This window comes from Ambystoma mexicanum, chromosome 9 (genome assembly GCF_040938575.1).
Source record: "Ambystoma mexicanum isolate Mex_15411 chromosome 9, UKY_AmexF1_1, whole genome shotgun sequence".
NCBI lineage: Eukaryota > Metazoa > Chordata > Amphibia > Caudata > Ambystomatidae > Ambystoma > Ambystoma mexicanum.
Window position 1 is genome coordinate 979,457,690 of NC_090931.1, and position 14,227 is coordinate 979,471,916.

The 14,227-nt window shown below is 43.1% G+C and overlaps 1 protein-coding gene across 4 annotated transcripts in view; it reads left to right on the forward strand.

Annotated features, from left to right (window-relative positions):
* Nucleotides 1–14,227, forward strand: part of HAT1 (histone acetyltransferase 1) — an 827,312-nt gene that overhangs the window by 499,645 nt on the left and 313,440 nt on the right. For all 4 annotated transcript variants that reach the window (XM_069616209.1, XM_069616207.1, XM_069616208.1 and 1 more), the window contains 4 exons: nt 9,446–9,625; nt 9,919–10,040; nt 10,543–10,647; nt 11,016–11,122. In XM_069616209.1, coding sequence (XP_069472310.1) covers nt 9,446–9,625; nt 9,919–10,040; nt 10,543–10,647; nt 11,016–11,122 — 514 coding nt within the window. The remainder of the gene's footprint in view (nt 1–9,445; nt 9,626–9,918; nt 10,041–10,542; nt 10,648–11,015; nt 11,123–14,227) is intronic.

The following is a 14,227-nucleotide window of genomic DNA, read 5'->3' on the forward strand; positions in this document are numbered from 1 at the left end:
TTATTTTATCAGAATTGTCCTTTGACCTAGTATGATCGCAACAATGTTTGTCTCCTCCCCCACCCCTCCCATACTTGTTCTCCATCTGCCCCCTTCCAGCACTATCTGCAATGTTGTCAGGTCTAGTACGATAGTTGCTTGTTTTGTTCCCCTCCCTCCTGCTCATCCCTTCTCCCTCTCCTCTTGTAGAATTCCGGCTCTACCAGAAATGTCGTCTGGCCTAGTACGGTAGTCACCTGTTGGTTTCCCATTCCTTCCTATCTGTGTCTTTGCACTTGCTCTATCTGAAATGTCGCCAGGCTGAATACGATAGTTAATTTCACATTCGTGTTGTTTGGCCTGTAAGAATGTCAATGTATTTTTCCCTTGTTCCCTACCTTGCTGTGGAGTGCTTTGAAACACATTTTGTGTAGGCACTATGTAAATAATCAGATCATGATCTGTCGGAGAGCCTGGATCGGGTGCTTTATCGCCCTCCTCTATATAGGTCTCTGCCCATTTCTGCAACTCCTTTTTTTTTTTTTCATGCAGGAGGTACTGCACTACATGTTAGTTCTCTGGTCGCCAGGGATATTCATAGGTGCCAAAAGAGGAGTGGCAGAAGTAGTAGGTAGCAAAGATAGGAGTAAATCCTGTGCGTTAGGGGGTGGAGGCCAATCGCCTGAACGTGTGTCTAGTGCTGGTAAATGTGGCTGTGCTAGTGTAGGTGGTGAAACATTTGGAGGTGGTGCGGTAGGAGGAGTTCGCCTTTCACTCAATAATTTATTTATTCATCAGATGCATGCCCTTCTTTTGAAGGGTATATTTTCTGTACTTCTAATTGGAACCCCCTATCCATGCTCCTATTAGCTTCCTCTTGTTTTTGTTGGTCATGCACTAAAGCCTTTCCAGCTTGGGTAATGTGTCTGTGTGCAAATTTCTCTCTACTTTTGAAGCATTGGGTGGCTTCTTCACGCCAGTCCCTAACTCCATCAAATATTTTTCTTAATTACACAGACTCTGTCTGACAATGCCATTCATGTCCAACTGCTGTTCATGTCCTGTTAAAAACTATAGCTCCTAATCCAAATTTGAGATACATATCATAAGTGGGTGACCCTTCCGGCGGCGCCAGTTGACTGTTCTAAACCATTTGGTTGTCTTCTCCTGCAACAAAGTGTTGTCCAACAAGATGACAACTTACTGAAACCAGGCATACTTAGAGAAACGATGATTACCCGGGCAATATTTTGCGCAGAATATTTCCAAACAAAATATCCAAACCCTTTCAATCAAACTCGCCCGATTTTAAAAATTAAATCCCCCATCAAATCTATAAGATTGCCCTGTCGTGGCTGGTGGTCTTCACAAGAAGCAATGACGACCTCTGAGCGAAGCAGCACGAACGGAGATCAAAAGTACCAGACTGTGAGAAACAGTCTCTCTGTGCAGGGGGCCCTGGTACTCCCTGGTCCTTGTCCGTCCACTTCGTCCTCGTAATGCGATGGGTCATCGTCGGTAGAGGCCTCGCGTTCCGGGCGTCATTTGTTGGTTCCAAATATGGGTTACTGCGAATCAATGAAGAACCCACCAGTCCCGAAATATGACATGTGTTTATCACTTGAAGCGGACCCAAGTTCATCTGTGCCTGTTGTGCACAGTTAGAGGATTGGAGCAAAGCACATGGGGGACGGGCAGTCTTAAATGCATTTCAAAACTGCTTTTGCTCTTCAACAAAATATAGTTATGACCTGTGTAATGCAGGCATTTGCCATTGTTACATGTGGTGCATTGCTCAGCGTAATTCTCCAGACAATTTACTGTCTTAGAGCACAGCAGAGTTCATCCTGTTCTCAGCACAAGGGAACATTCCTTGCGCTTCATTATCTATATGTTAACTTTCACTAAAAGGTCATTTTGTATTTCGGCTCGGTAGTTTCAGGCTTGAAGAAATGCACATGGCAGGAATTGTGCTTCTCTTAATCTTTAGTTGCACAATTAGCCTTGGAAAGTCAGGACTCAGGACGGCTCGTAAAACACATATTATTTATGTTCGTGCCAGCTATTCAAGGCCTGGAACTAAGTCAAAATAATGTGCTTAGCATTCCTCGCATTTCTGTGCAGAGACACGCTTACCAGCCCTTCAGGCAGTGACCACATTCTGCATGCGGATTTGAAAACCTACCAAGTGAGCAAAATAGCCAAGATGAAGTCTTGGGGACCACAGTTCACTGTGTATGCTTAGGCTAACAAAAAGTAATACAAAATGGATGTGTTTTCACACTTTTTCTCCTGTTTCATTTGAACCCGGGGTGGGCTCTTATCGGACACGCGCTGCTCCTCTTATTAAGGAAAAACTGTATTCACTGTTTAATCAATGGCAAAGCAGAACATGGCCTCAGTAGGTAGGTTTCCATTTTCCTGAAAACATGTGACCAGCCATCTGGTTTCTCTGTATTTATCTTAACATTTTCTTCTGCTTGGCTTCAAAGGCCTTGCTCATTGCTTAATGTACAGTTTTTATGGGAAGCTTTACCTCAAGGTTTCTTCTTCAGGACCTATTATCAGCAACTACCAAGTCTTGTCGCTTTCACCTCTACAACATTCGTGAAATTCGACCCCTCCTTACCTTTCACGCTAATAAACTCTTAATCTCCCCCCTCATCTTCTCCAGACTCTTCTGTTCCTCCCTTCTCTTTGGACCCACCTCATCTCTCCCCACTCAAATCTGTCTACCACTCTGCCATCCGCTCACTCTGCCTTCTCTCACCCCTTGATTCCATCTCCTCTTCTCTCACCTCTCTAGGTTGGCTCTCTTTTCACTCCCAGCTCAAATTCAAGTTCCTCTGTCTTGTTTTCAAATCCCTCTATGGTCTTGCCCCCCCTACCTCTCCTCCCTTCTTACTTTCTATACCCCTTCTCATTCTCTCTGCTAATCTTTTCCTGCTCTCTCCTCCACAACCCTGCGCCCCCTCCTGCTTCCGCTCTTTCCAACTCCTCGCTCCCTTCTACTGGAACCGCCTCCCCCTCCTCATCTGCTCTTCTCCCTCCTACCCTTCCTTTCGCTCTTCTCTAAAATCTTATCTTTTTCACTCCCCTAACAACCTTCGCTTTGTCTCCTTCTCCCACCCCCTCATTGCTCACCTCTTACTCCTGCTCTTCCTTCCCCTCTCCATCCTCTCTACCTCCTTCTTCCCCACCCCTGCTCTCATCTAGTCTCTTTCCTCTTCTTCCTCACACCTTCTTGCCTTCCCTCTTACTTCTGTTCTTACCTCCACTAATACCTACCATTCCCTCGCACACCTATGCCCCTCCCTACTCCCTCCTCACCAATATTGTAACTTGTTCCTTATACTGTTTTCGAGTTGTGATTCAATTGTCATTTTATGCTGCTTGTATTTTTGCTTGTTCTTATGTAAAACACTTTGGATTAAAGGGCTATATAAATTCAATAAAATACAAATAAAATACTAATTGACAACCAGACATCTTTCTCCTAGAGAGCCCCAACCAGCAGGTTATGGGTCAGTTTCTTTTCAGTGGGAATGCCCCTCTGCATCCATGCTTCTCAAAGTACAGCTTTAGATCAGCCAAATGTTTTTACCTTTTGACATTTTGCATGGCATTGTTTAACCAGTTGCATAGTAAATTACATATAAACCTGTTCATAACAGTTTTTGCTTCCACAATATTAACCCTGAGGTACATTCAGAATTTCCCCCAAATAGACTGGTTAAAAGAGAGCACCAGTATTCACTTCTACCACAAGTAGGCCTCTCCTTTTAAGTTGTCATTTTAATGTTGAAAAGTGTTTTTTATTTGTGACAAATGCACAGTGCTTGGCTTCACTTTATATTTCTGGATCACAGTATTGTGCTGCATTGAAAATATGTACACGCTGCTATCTGTCTCTTTAAGTAGAAAGTGTAGCTTTCAAGCATTTTCAGCCACACATGTATTTTGCCATGCATCCAGCACTAAGTTTTCAGGCATGTTTTCCTTCACTCAGGTGCCTGTTCCTTTTGGTAAAGTTGAAAGAGGCCCACTGCTGTTCATGTCCTAGGCCTTAAGTCAGAAACAGAATTGTTTTGCGACTGACCTGCATTTTCCAATGGGTAGCACCAGTCGACTTCACTCTTAAATACTGGCCGGGCCTGGTCTTTTTATTTCCGACATTCAGGGGCTGTATTTTACCCCACACTCTGCCTGCTAAAGTGGCAACTGTTCCTGGCAACGTTGCTTGGTAGGAAGGGCAGAAGCACTTCCCTTTCCTCAAAACACCCTGGACAGGGCCTTGCAGCACTCTAGGAATGTCCCTCTATCTTTGACCTACTGCAAGTTGGTGTGTGTGCCTCGATTCCCTTTGAGCTGCTGCAAGGACCACAAGGAGCTCCTTTTGACATACTATGCTCTTCGAAACGCTTTGAGCATCTTCGAGCTTCTGGCTCAACATTGCCTGCCTGTTGCTCAGCTTCTTTGAGCCGTATACTGCCGCATAACCTCATTGAATCATTGGACCCAATTAAGCCAGTTCACTGCTGAAGTTGAATCTCTACATTTCCTCAATCAAGCCACTGTGAAGCTTTCAACCTGTGGATCTGGGCATTGCATCTTGTCTCGAGCTTCTTTGAGCATTTTCTTATGCAGATGTGCAAGTTGCTGCATCTTATCAAAACAGCTTGACTGACTCTAATCCGGCTCGACCCAGTGGAAAGTGCCCAGAAGGCCAGCTTTGAGGCTGTCGAGCCTCAGAAAGACGATTCAATGTATAAAACAGTTCTGTCCGCAGGGCCTTGCTCTATGGGCCCTGTTAGCATTTAAAGCCAGTGGCAGCTGGTGAATTTTTAAATTAGCGTTTGTTTCCCACAGATATACGAAAGCAACGGAGCCGGAACAACCCAAGGGGGGTCTTCGATTGTTTATGCCCCGTTCCACAACCTCCTCCAATCCCCCCGCCAAACCCCTGCCCCCCCGCCCCCAAAATAATAAATGCCAGTATCCCTACATAAGAGACTCCTGCTGGCTTTGCTAGTAAAAATGCCTTGCCACAATAAGAAAACCTGCTAAGACTGGCTACATCTCTATAGGCCAGTCTAGCCACAGAAGAACACTCCTCATACTGCCTTAACACTTCATGTCAGTAAAAAACGCAATGCCACTTCATAAAACCTATTCAAAGTAAGCCACTACGCCAGTCTAGTCACGTAATAACTTGCCAAGTTTTAGATTACTCTTGAAGCCCATTAAAACATGGCTTGTTCTGATTGATACCCTCCTCGGCGGACAACCAGAGGCAGCCCTGCTCCTTGGCACACATTCATACATTCATTAATTTCACAAGTGCATTCGCCCATCCATTTCTCGCTTTCACATACAACAGTTGGTCTCACTCGTATCCATGCACACTTGCATGCACTTGCATGAATACATACATAAAATAAAACCGTAACCTTTCCTGCAGGCTTGGTCCCGATGCCTCCATTTTACAAAGGCATTCTGGCTGCTGTGCAGCAATCAACAGCAAGCAGAGAGCGTCCTGGTTCCTATCAGAACCTCCTGAATACTGCACAGGGAAACTTAAATGTGCAGGGAGGCGCATTTAGGCCTGCTGTTCCCCAGGCTGCATCCCAAAGGTGCTGTCCGAGATTGAGGAAGCAAAATGCCCCCAGCTTTACATGGCACATTGGGAATGCGCACTGGGAACTTAAAGCCAGTCCAGTGCTTGGGAAAGCTTTTACTTGGCTGGCCTTAGTTCGTCCTTAATGGGCAACGGTGGTGGGTCAACAACCGATCGCCCTTTTTGGACCAGTCGCCTCAGTTTAAGCCCCCAACCTTTACCTCAAATGGGAAAAGTGTCTAGAGATGTGTCCTTGAACTTGCTGCTAAAACCTTTTTCACTCCCCAGATTACCCCTTTCTTCAAAAGTCTGCTCTTTTTGTATTTATTTACAGGGATGGTTTGCTAGTGTTTTTAAAAGTCCATTTTTCCTTTTAGTGTAATTAAACGTTCATATTTGTATACAAGGTTGATTGGACATTTATTTTGGTATGACAGTAGAACAGCTCTTTTGGACGCTTCCTTGCTGGCTTACAGCCCATCCTGCCTTAAGAGGCATACCGTTCATGCTGTGCCTGTTTCACCTTGGATTGAGATCAATGCTTGTTTAGTAGTAGTGTGGAGTCACACCTCCCCTCCTTTTACTTTAGAATGTCGACCCCTCTCCTGTTCGGTCCTAGAGTGCTCTTTAGATCCTATGCTTTTTAACTTTTGTGAGACTGGTGGACTTCCTTATTCGCCCCCTCCAGTATAGCACATCAGCACATGATGCATTAATTTATTTTAGGATCAGACATGTTTTCGGTAAGTGCAGTAAACTTGCGTTGCAGTTTGGGTGCTGACAACTGCCTCTAGTTAAATGGAGAAACAACTGAAGTGAATTGGCTGATTTGTGTAGAATTTCCCTCCGCCCCCAGATATTTTGGAGTCCTGTGCCATTTCCCTGTATCATGATGGTAAAGTACGGATTCAGTTGGTTAAGTGATGCAGTCATGAGATTGTCTTTTCTATATCTGGGTTCTTTGTAGTGTACTTCTGGCGTCTTCTACAGCCCAAAATCTGCGACATATTGGTTCCACTGTAGATCATGCGGACTTGAGTAATTATGAATCCACTTCAGCTTCTTCAGAACAGAGCTGCTTGTTTAATTGCTGTAACACGGTTATGCATACATTTCACCGTTATGGCTACTTTTGCTTCTTGTTATTCGATCTCCATTTTAAGCTGCTGAGTTTGTCACATGTCCATAAAGGAGATTGGGGCTTCATTTATCATGACCTGATTTCAACACACTGTGGGTCTAGATACAACTGCCTTCATGGGGTCATTTAAAAAACAAAAAAGTTACTAGTTTCTTTTCTGCACAAGCCATAACTTGTCTTGCCCAAGCCAATTTGTCTGATTAAATACAATTTTACCATGTACAAATTATAGCATGTTTTTTCTCCAAAGAGGTCCCTCAAAGCCCCTATACTACTGTCTTTAATGCCAAGAACGTAATGGGTGGTTGAATGCTCTGCAATAGTATGTAACATAAGTTAGGAAATTAAAGCTGCACCTCAAATCCGTGGGTGAAAGACCTGTTTGAATCCTGAAAGGGGGTGGTGCAGCCCTCGAGGCTTTTGATAGGTCTTACTAAATCATTTCTGGATACTATTTTTCCAGCCTCGTGTAGGGGGCAGACCGCAAGAACGGGCCCTAGCCTCAAATCATTTGGACTAGAACAGTACAAGCCCCCCAGCCCTGGCTTAATAGGAATATGTAGTGTAGCAGTTTCTACTTTGGACTTAACCACAGCATCAAGTGTAGGTCCATATTTGTTATCCAGATAAATTTGCGTCTGTTTCTGAAAATGATTTTGCGATCAGAACTTTCGACTGAAAAATGTAAGGGAGCAGTTTTTATATTTTGCAATGTTTGTCTGTTATTGCTAATGCTACTTGGAATGATTCCTTGGCATTGCGTGCTGAGAGATCCACTCTAAATCTAGACTAGGGTCATGTGTGCAGGCTGAGCGTCTCCAATGGGTGTTCGAAAGGACACATTTATGCTGTACACTATCAGCTTACAGTGTGTTTGACCGATGTTCTGAGGTTCTTTTTCTTTTGGCCTGTGAATATTTGTTCTCGTAATCGGAAGTCTGTTGAATCGTGCAATAGTTTTCACTTCACGTGCTCTTCGTTTATATGCTATCCCTACAGTACGTTGGCTTGCTAGCTCAGAGCTAAATCTGCCTACTAGGTGCAGTGACACTCCTTGGCCCTCTAGGTTTGTTTTTTTAAGTGAAAATGATGTGTGGATTTAGATCTCCTAAAAATGCTCAAATGTTGCCTTTGTAAAATGCAACCGTTATGACCCGCATTTATAAAGCACACACATTTTAGGTAAGAATTGTTGACATTCGAGAGCATCAGTTTTGCAAAGAACCATTGAGAATTTGCGCTGAACAGTTTTCTCCGGCAATGTATGTTTTTCCAGTGGGCATGTAAAGCAAAGGTGTTGACGAACAGCCTGAAATGGTTTCCGATGATAACCGCTCTTGCGTTTGTTTCAGAGAAAACATAATTGTCAAGACTTTAAATGTGGCCCTCGGTTTTTAAAGACTACTGGGTTAACGCCTCTGTTAAAAACCCGTGAGTAACCGTAAATGTTGGTGGCGGAGAAGCAAAGGGAATAAAATATTTGTTTGGACGGAACGCCAGTGGTCTCGCACCCAAAATGTCACTGAGTAGGCAGAGCAGCTTCTATTCATGTGCAGGTGCATTGCTTCTGCTCGGCTACGACGGCTGAAAGGACAGGAATTAGTAGCATGGTGTATTAGCCTTTTGTAGTATATTTTGTCCTAAGCATCTTAATTTCCCTATTTTGAATGCTAAGTAGCAAGGGGCTTGGTTCAGAACTAATACCCATCATGCGTGTAAACGTGTGAAAGAGCTTCTTAGCAAGTTAACACAAAGTGTTCTTGTGTCAGTCCTTGTGGAAATGGATACAATACAAACATTACAGCTGAACTCACGGCAAACTAAAACCTGGGCTCATTGTCCTGTTAAAAAAGCCCCTTTCAATAGACGGCAAACTCATTTTGTTGAATGTATTGTCGGGCTTTTAGGGACTGTATTGAGGCCGGGTTTTGTTCAGTTGAGACCAATTCATTAAGTTTTTATTGCCTGGTGAGAAGCAGTAATACGTTATTGTGGAACTTCATCAAATATTCATGGTTAACGATAAGTGGCAAATGTATTCAATCAAGTGGTCGTGCTGGGGTTTGAAAGGAATATGGAGTCTGCTCAGCTGACAGCCAGAACAGACACAGCGCTTGTTTAACAACCTTAATCCCAACTGTGGAGTATGAATTGGCAGACAGGATTTCCCCTTCCCTTGTTGACAAGTGTGCATTATTGCAAGCTGTGCCATGGAGCTCTGGTTCAGATTCATACCATTTTGATGCTCTACAACAGCTCAGCATTTCAGGCCCATGCTTTTTGGTCTTGTTACTTTTTGAGTCTCCCTGTCCTATGATGTACAACCATTTAGTTGATTACTGCTGGCTAGCCTGTCTGCACTGCACCTGCCCTCTTTAGTAGTCGCCTTGTTCTGTCTCTGCTAAGGACTTCAAAAGAACACGCTAGGTCAGATGATTGAGCTATAGTGGGGGATCAGGATGCTGCTGTCTGTTGGTTGTGAGAAAGTATGCAACTGGTGCTCGACTGCAAATGCACCGAGAAAAGCATCTGCCCAAGAAGCAATATATATATTGTAAAGGCTTATTTATTACTTTTCGAATGCACAGCACATTGAGGTTACCCTGTAGAATATGTAAGACTTTTTCAGGAACTCTAAACCCAATCGCACCAAAAGCATGGTTTGCTCGTTCTTCCATCTCATTGGTACATTCATGTTTTTTGTTCAGGCAGATGATATTGAAAGTAAGATCCGAGAAATCGTCCCCGCTGGTTTTTGCACCAACACAGATGATTTCATTTCTTTGCTGGATAAAGAAGTCAATTTCCGGCCCTTTGGAACCATACTTCACACATATTCAGTCCATAATGAGGACGCGGGAGAAGACATTACGTATCAGATTTGCAAGGTAAAATACATAAACAAAATAATTGAAGTAAAGCAAAGGCCGTGCAATTTACTGCAGATGAATATTTTCCAGATGCTGTGATCTTGTTTACGTCTTTTTGTTTTGTAATGTTTCCAGCTGTGGGATTCAAAATAAGAAATGGGTGTTTAAAGCGTGTTGCTGCTTTCTGCCTGCACTCTGCGTTTAACTATAGGATTCACGGGTGGTACTTGCCCTCTGAAGAGTCTCCCAAGTGTGTCCTTCAGACAGCTCAGTGATGAGTTTCACCTGACTTTTTGTGGCTTTTTCCCTAGGCGGACATGACCTGTCCAGGCTTTCAAGAATTCCATGAAAGGTTTCAGACCTTCTTGATGTGGTTCATTGAGTCTGCGAGCTTTATTGACGTGGATGATGAAAGATGGGACTACTTTCTTGTGTAAGTACAGTTCTAAAGCAGAAGTAGGCCCTATTACCCCAACAAAGCCTGAGTTTTAATTGTAGCTTGCCAATTATTTCGGACAGTATAATGTTCTTTTCTCAGGATAGAACCCCCACTTGTTTAGCAGCCTCTGAGGTTGCCTTCATTATGCCTTGGGAGACCTTCAGAATAGAGCTGAATTAAACGCTGTTGTCTGCTAGACCCCTGAATGTAGGCTTAAACAGTGAAATGAGCTTTGCCTGTGTTTTCTTTTACTTGCCACCTATTCATCTTTACAATAGGCGAGTGCGCTGAAGTGATGTAAAGAGGCCTGATTTATCCAAGTTGCTGCACACCAATTAAGTGAATTGTACATTCAGGACGTAGCAGGTGTACCCATTGGGCCCTCACAGAGTAGCTTGCTGACACTGAAAATTCACTCTGAGAATGGAAAAGAAAATGGACACTGCATGGGAGCGCGACTGTAATTGACCTGCTTGGCTTTCTGTTTTATCTGCAGATTTGAGAAGTATAATAAGGATGGAGCTACGCTCTTTGCGACCGTAGGCTACATGTCAGTCTATAATTACTACGTATACCCAGACAAAACCCGGCCACGTGTAAGGTAATTGGCAGTGCAGCACGTGCCCTTTCTTTTATTCGCGAAAAAGAATGGCTGAAGTTCCCAGTTCTTGTTTTAATGGTTTTCAGTTGTTCAAACATCTTCATGAATTGGAAAGTTATGCACCATCATTCATTTAATTATTTTGTAAAGGCTTTATAGCGGCCAGGAAAAAAGTTGACATTTGCTTTAAGTTTGCGGGCTCAGTTTTTCTACATATATATTTTTTTTAAATAAACCAACTCGCTTGTTTTTGATTTATAGCAATTGCTACCAAAGTAACAAGAGTCCATAACTTTCCAGGATTTTTTTTATTTTATCACTGCTCTGCTTTGTTCCGAAAATAAGCCAGGCATTTCTTTCCTGTACAGCCAGACACTCGTTTTGCCACCATTCCAAGGAGAAGGGCATGGAGCTCAACTTTTGGAGACGGTTCACAGATACTACATGTCATGCCCCAATGTGCTCGATGTTACAGGTACCAAATTGACTTCATTTGAAGCGTGCATTTTATTTTCAACTTGTAACCGTGCTCTATATTTTCAGTACAGGTCCTTATTTTTGAAGACCAGTTTGTTGATCTTGCAGATTTTATAGTTACGAGTGTAATAAAAATATTGTTTTACTGTAAGCTTATACCATTTACAACTTCAGGCCCTTTTAAAATGGTCTGCCATTTTGTCCACCATATTTTACACCGTAGACTTCAGTCCGTAGGATGATTAATCTGGGGAAGTGTCACTGTCATGTTCATGATTGTTTGTACATCCCTTTGAACAAAAGAACACAATGGCTAGGAACAGTCAAAGTATAGTTATGACTAGCCGATTGTGACCTAAATGTGCTCCCCTTCACTACTTTGCTCCAGTCCTCTGTGCACTTCTCTGGAGACATCTAATTGGATGTATAGCCACAGGTTTGCTGCAAAATTATCTTTACCGCCTTATGGGGTACACAAATTAATATCACTACATATCACACATACTGATATCACTACACAGAGCTGCTGCTTTTGGGTCCTGTTGGTTGAAGGGACAACACGTGTACCCTCTCAAGATCACATTACTGAAGCCGTCATTCTGTCCCAACCTCCATGAGGAAAATCTCTGGGAAATGGTCAAGAGCCTCAGGCTCTTAGCTTGAAAAGTGTCCCATTGCATCCTAAATCAAGCAAGTTGTAAAACCATGCACCTTGCCACAAGGAATATGTTAAGGAGCTATGAGCCATATCCTGCCTGGAATTAAGGTATGCATCCTTTTTCAAAGACCTTGATTATAGCGAAAGATTATGGGTTGATCTAAAAATATGCTGCAAAGAAATCAATAGCCCAAATGCAGCAATGTGATGTTGGGTGTAGGTGGGACTAACAAAGCATCCTTTGTTAGGCAATAAAGCACAACTTTACTGTTAGTATCATGATTTTAAAAACGGTCTGATTATTTAGTTATGTCAAAAATTGGTATATAGTACTCCAAATGTTATTTACAAGTGGAAGTTAACCTTTTAACGTCAATGATCCCAAGGAAAAATTAAATGTGGCTTGCAGTTTTCTATTTTGCAATACCATAAGCTTGCAGAGATAAAATAGTTTTCAGACTTTTGCCTAACCTTTTGTGGTCTTTATGAGTAGAAAAGTTAGAAATGAAAGTTTATATATATTTTAGTTTTATCTGCATCATTTAGCCAGTATATATCATCAATTTGGTCCATAGAAACAAGCCCATTTTAATGCTGCTTGATGCATCCAGCACATTGTCTTAATACAATTGTTCTGAAAATTAATGCTGCTTGAATCCTCCCCAAAAATGGCCCACAAATAATTGAGGATCATGTTTGGGTGGGGGACAAACCTACCCATAAGTGGCCCACACCCTATGGTCTTGCTCCCCTTACAGTTCCCGACAAATGAACACTTTATTTCCAGAAAATCTCTGGGACCTTGAACCACATGCTAACCGGGTGGTTTGAGCTCTCCCCCAAGCTAGCTCTATGCTTACTAATAATCAGGCTACGTGCTGCCTCATGGGAATGCTTGTGCTCAAAACCCTTTGGGGGTGGGGGGTGCTTGGGGAGGTGGCCCACTCCCTGGATCCCTTGTGAATGTGAGGTGTAACACCATTGTCTGCACCACAATGTTCTGCAACCTCCTTTCTGGCCAAGCCTCTTTTTTCCTTTCCATGACCAACCGTCCCAAGAGACCCCAGATGGCTGCAGAGAAAATCCCGACCGGAGTCGTATGAGAAAAATTGTACACCGCACAGAGCACACTACAATCTTAATCTAGTGATTCAGAGGCTTCCTTCCCACCCATATCGCACTAGAAGCAAAAGGAAGAAAATCTTTGATAAACTGAACCGTGGGGAAAGCCTACACATCAAGAACTAACTGTTCCCTTCCCACTTGGAGACCACAGTGAGAACCGAAAAGATGTTCAGAGCTTCACAGCATTTTTAAAAGCTGTACTGTGAAAATTGCACTCCACGGGGAAAAGGGCAGGATTAGCTTGGCCCCTGGTAGGCAAGATTGTGTGCAGTACCCTTTGGGAGACTACAGTAACCATGGCCTCCTGGCAATAGGAACCCAACCTTTTGGTATATGTCTGTACTACACAAGTTAGTAGTGTGGCTGAGCAGCCAGGCTTATCTTGAGCGGGGTCAATGCGAACAGTAGAGTGGCTACACAGATTCAGTGACAAGTATTCAAATAAACTTACATTCAAGGCTTCTTGATTAAACAATTATTGTAACAGTCTGTTATATAAGCCTTTTTCAGAAGGGAGCAAAACATGTAACACTTGAAAATACACTGCCAAACACACTGTTTCTCTAAATCCGATGATAACCATTGGGGATGGCACACACACTTCCTACATCATCAGATGACTTAAATAGCTAGGACACTGTGGACATTGATTTATCACTGGTACATTTAGAGCAATACTGAGTTTGGTGCAAAGGTTGGATAAGGGAATAAAACAAACGTTAACAAATACTTCATAAAACTGGTAAGTAGTTTTTCAAACTTCCAATGTAAAGCATTTCTTGGGGGAAGGGTAAAGACACTAAGGTAAGAGGTGTCTCTCGGGGAGCCAGGGCAGCCAATGTTAGTTGAGCGATGTCTAGGGGAGCTGAAGATGTTCTGTGCAGGTAAGTAAAAGTCTTACACAATGTTTTTATAAAAGTTTATAGAAATAAGATCACTTGAAGGGCCACAAGCTGGGAGGCTTGTGAGGGGCAAAGTTGCAAGCAACTCTGCAAGGTTAACCAAGACGAGTCTCAACTGAGAACAAGTAAGGCTACACCACAAGACGTAAGTCCTCTTAGACATTACAGTGCCTTTTGGTTAGAAGAAATGGTTGCAGCTGGCTTCTTTTCCTGTACAGCGCTGCAGTTCCTTGTGTTCTCCAGCATGGGGTCTGGCATGGATTTACATGCTCATGAATATTCCCCGTCGTCAGGCTGGGGATCCTCTGTAAAGAGAAAATCAGTATCGGTTTCGTTTCTGATCTTTCTTAGTAGTAACCAATCACTGGTCTCTGCGTCATACTGCCCCCAGCCAATGACTGCCCTCTCCCTAAGCCCC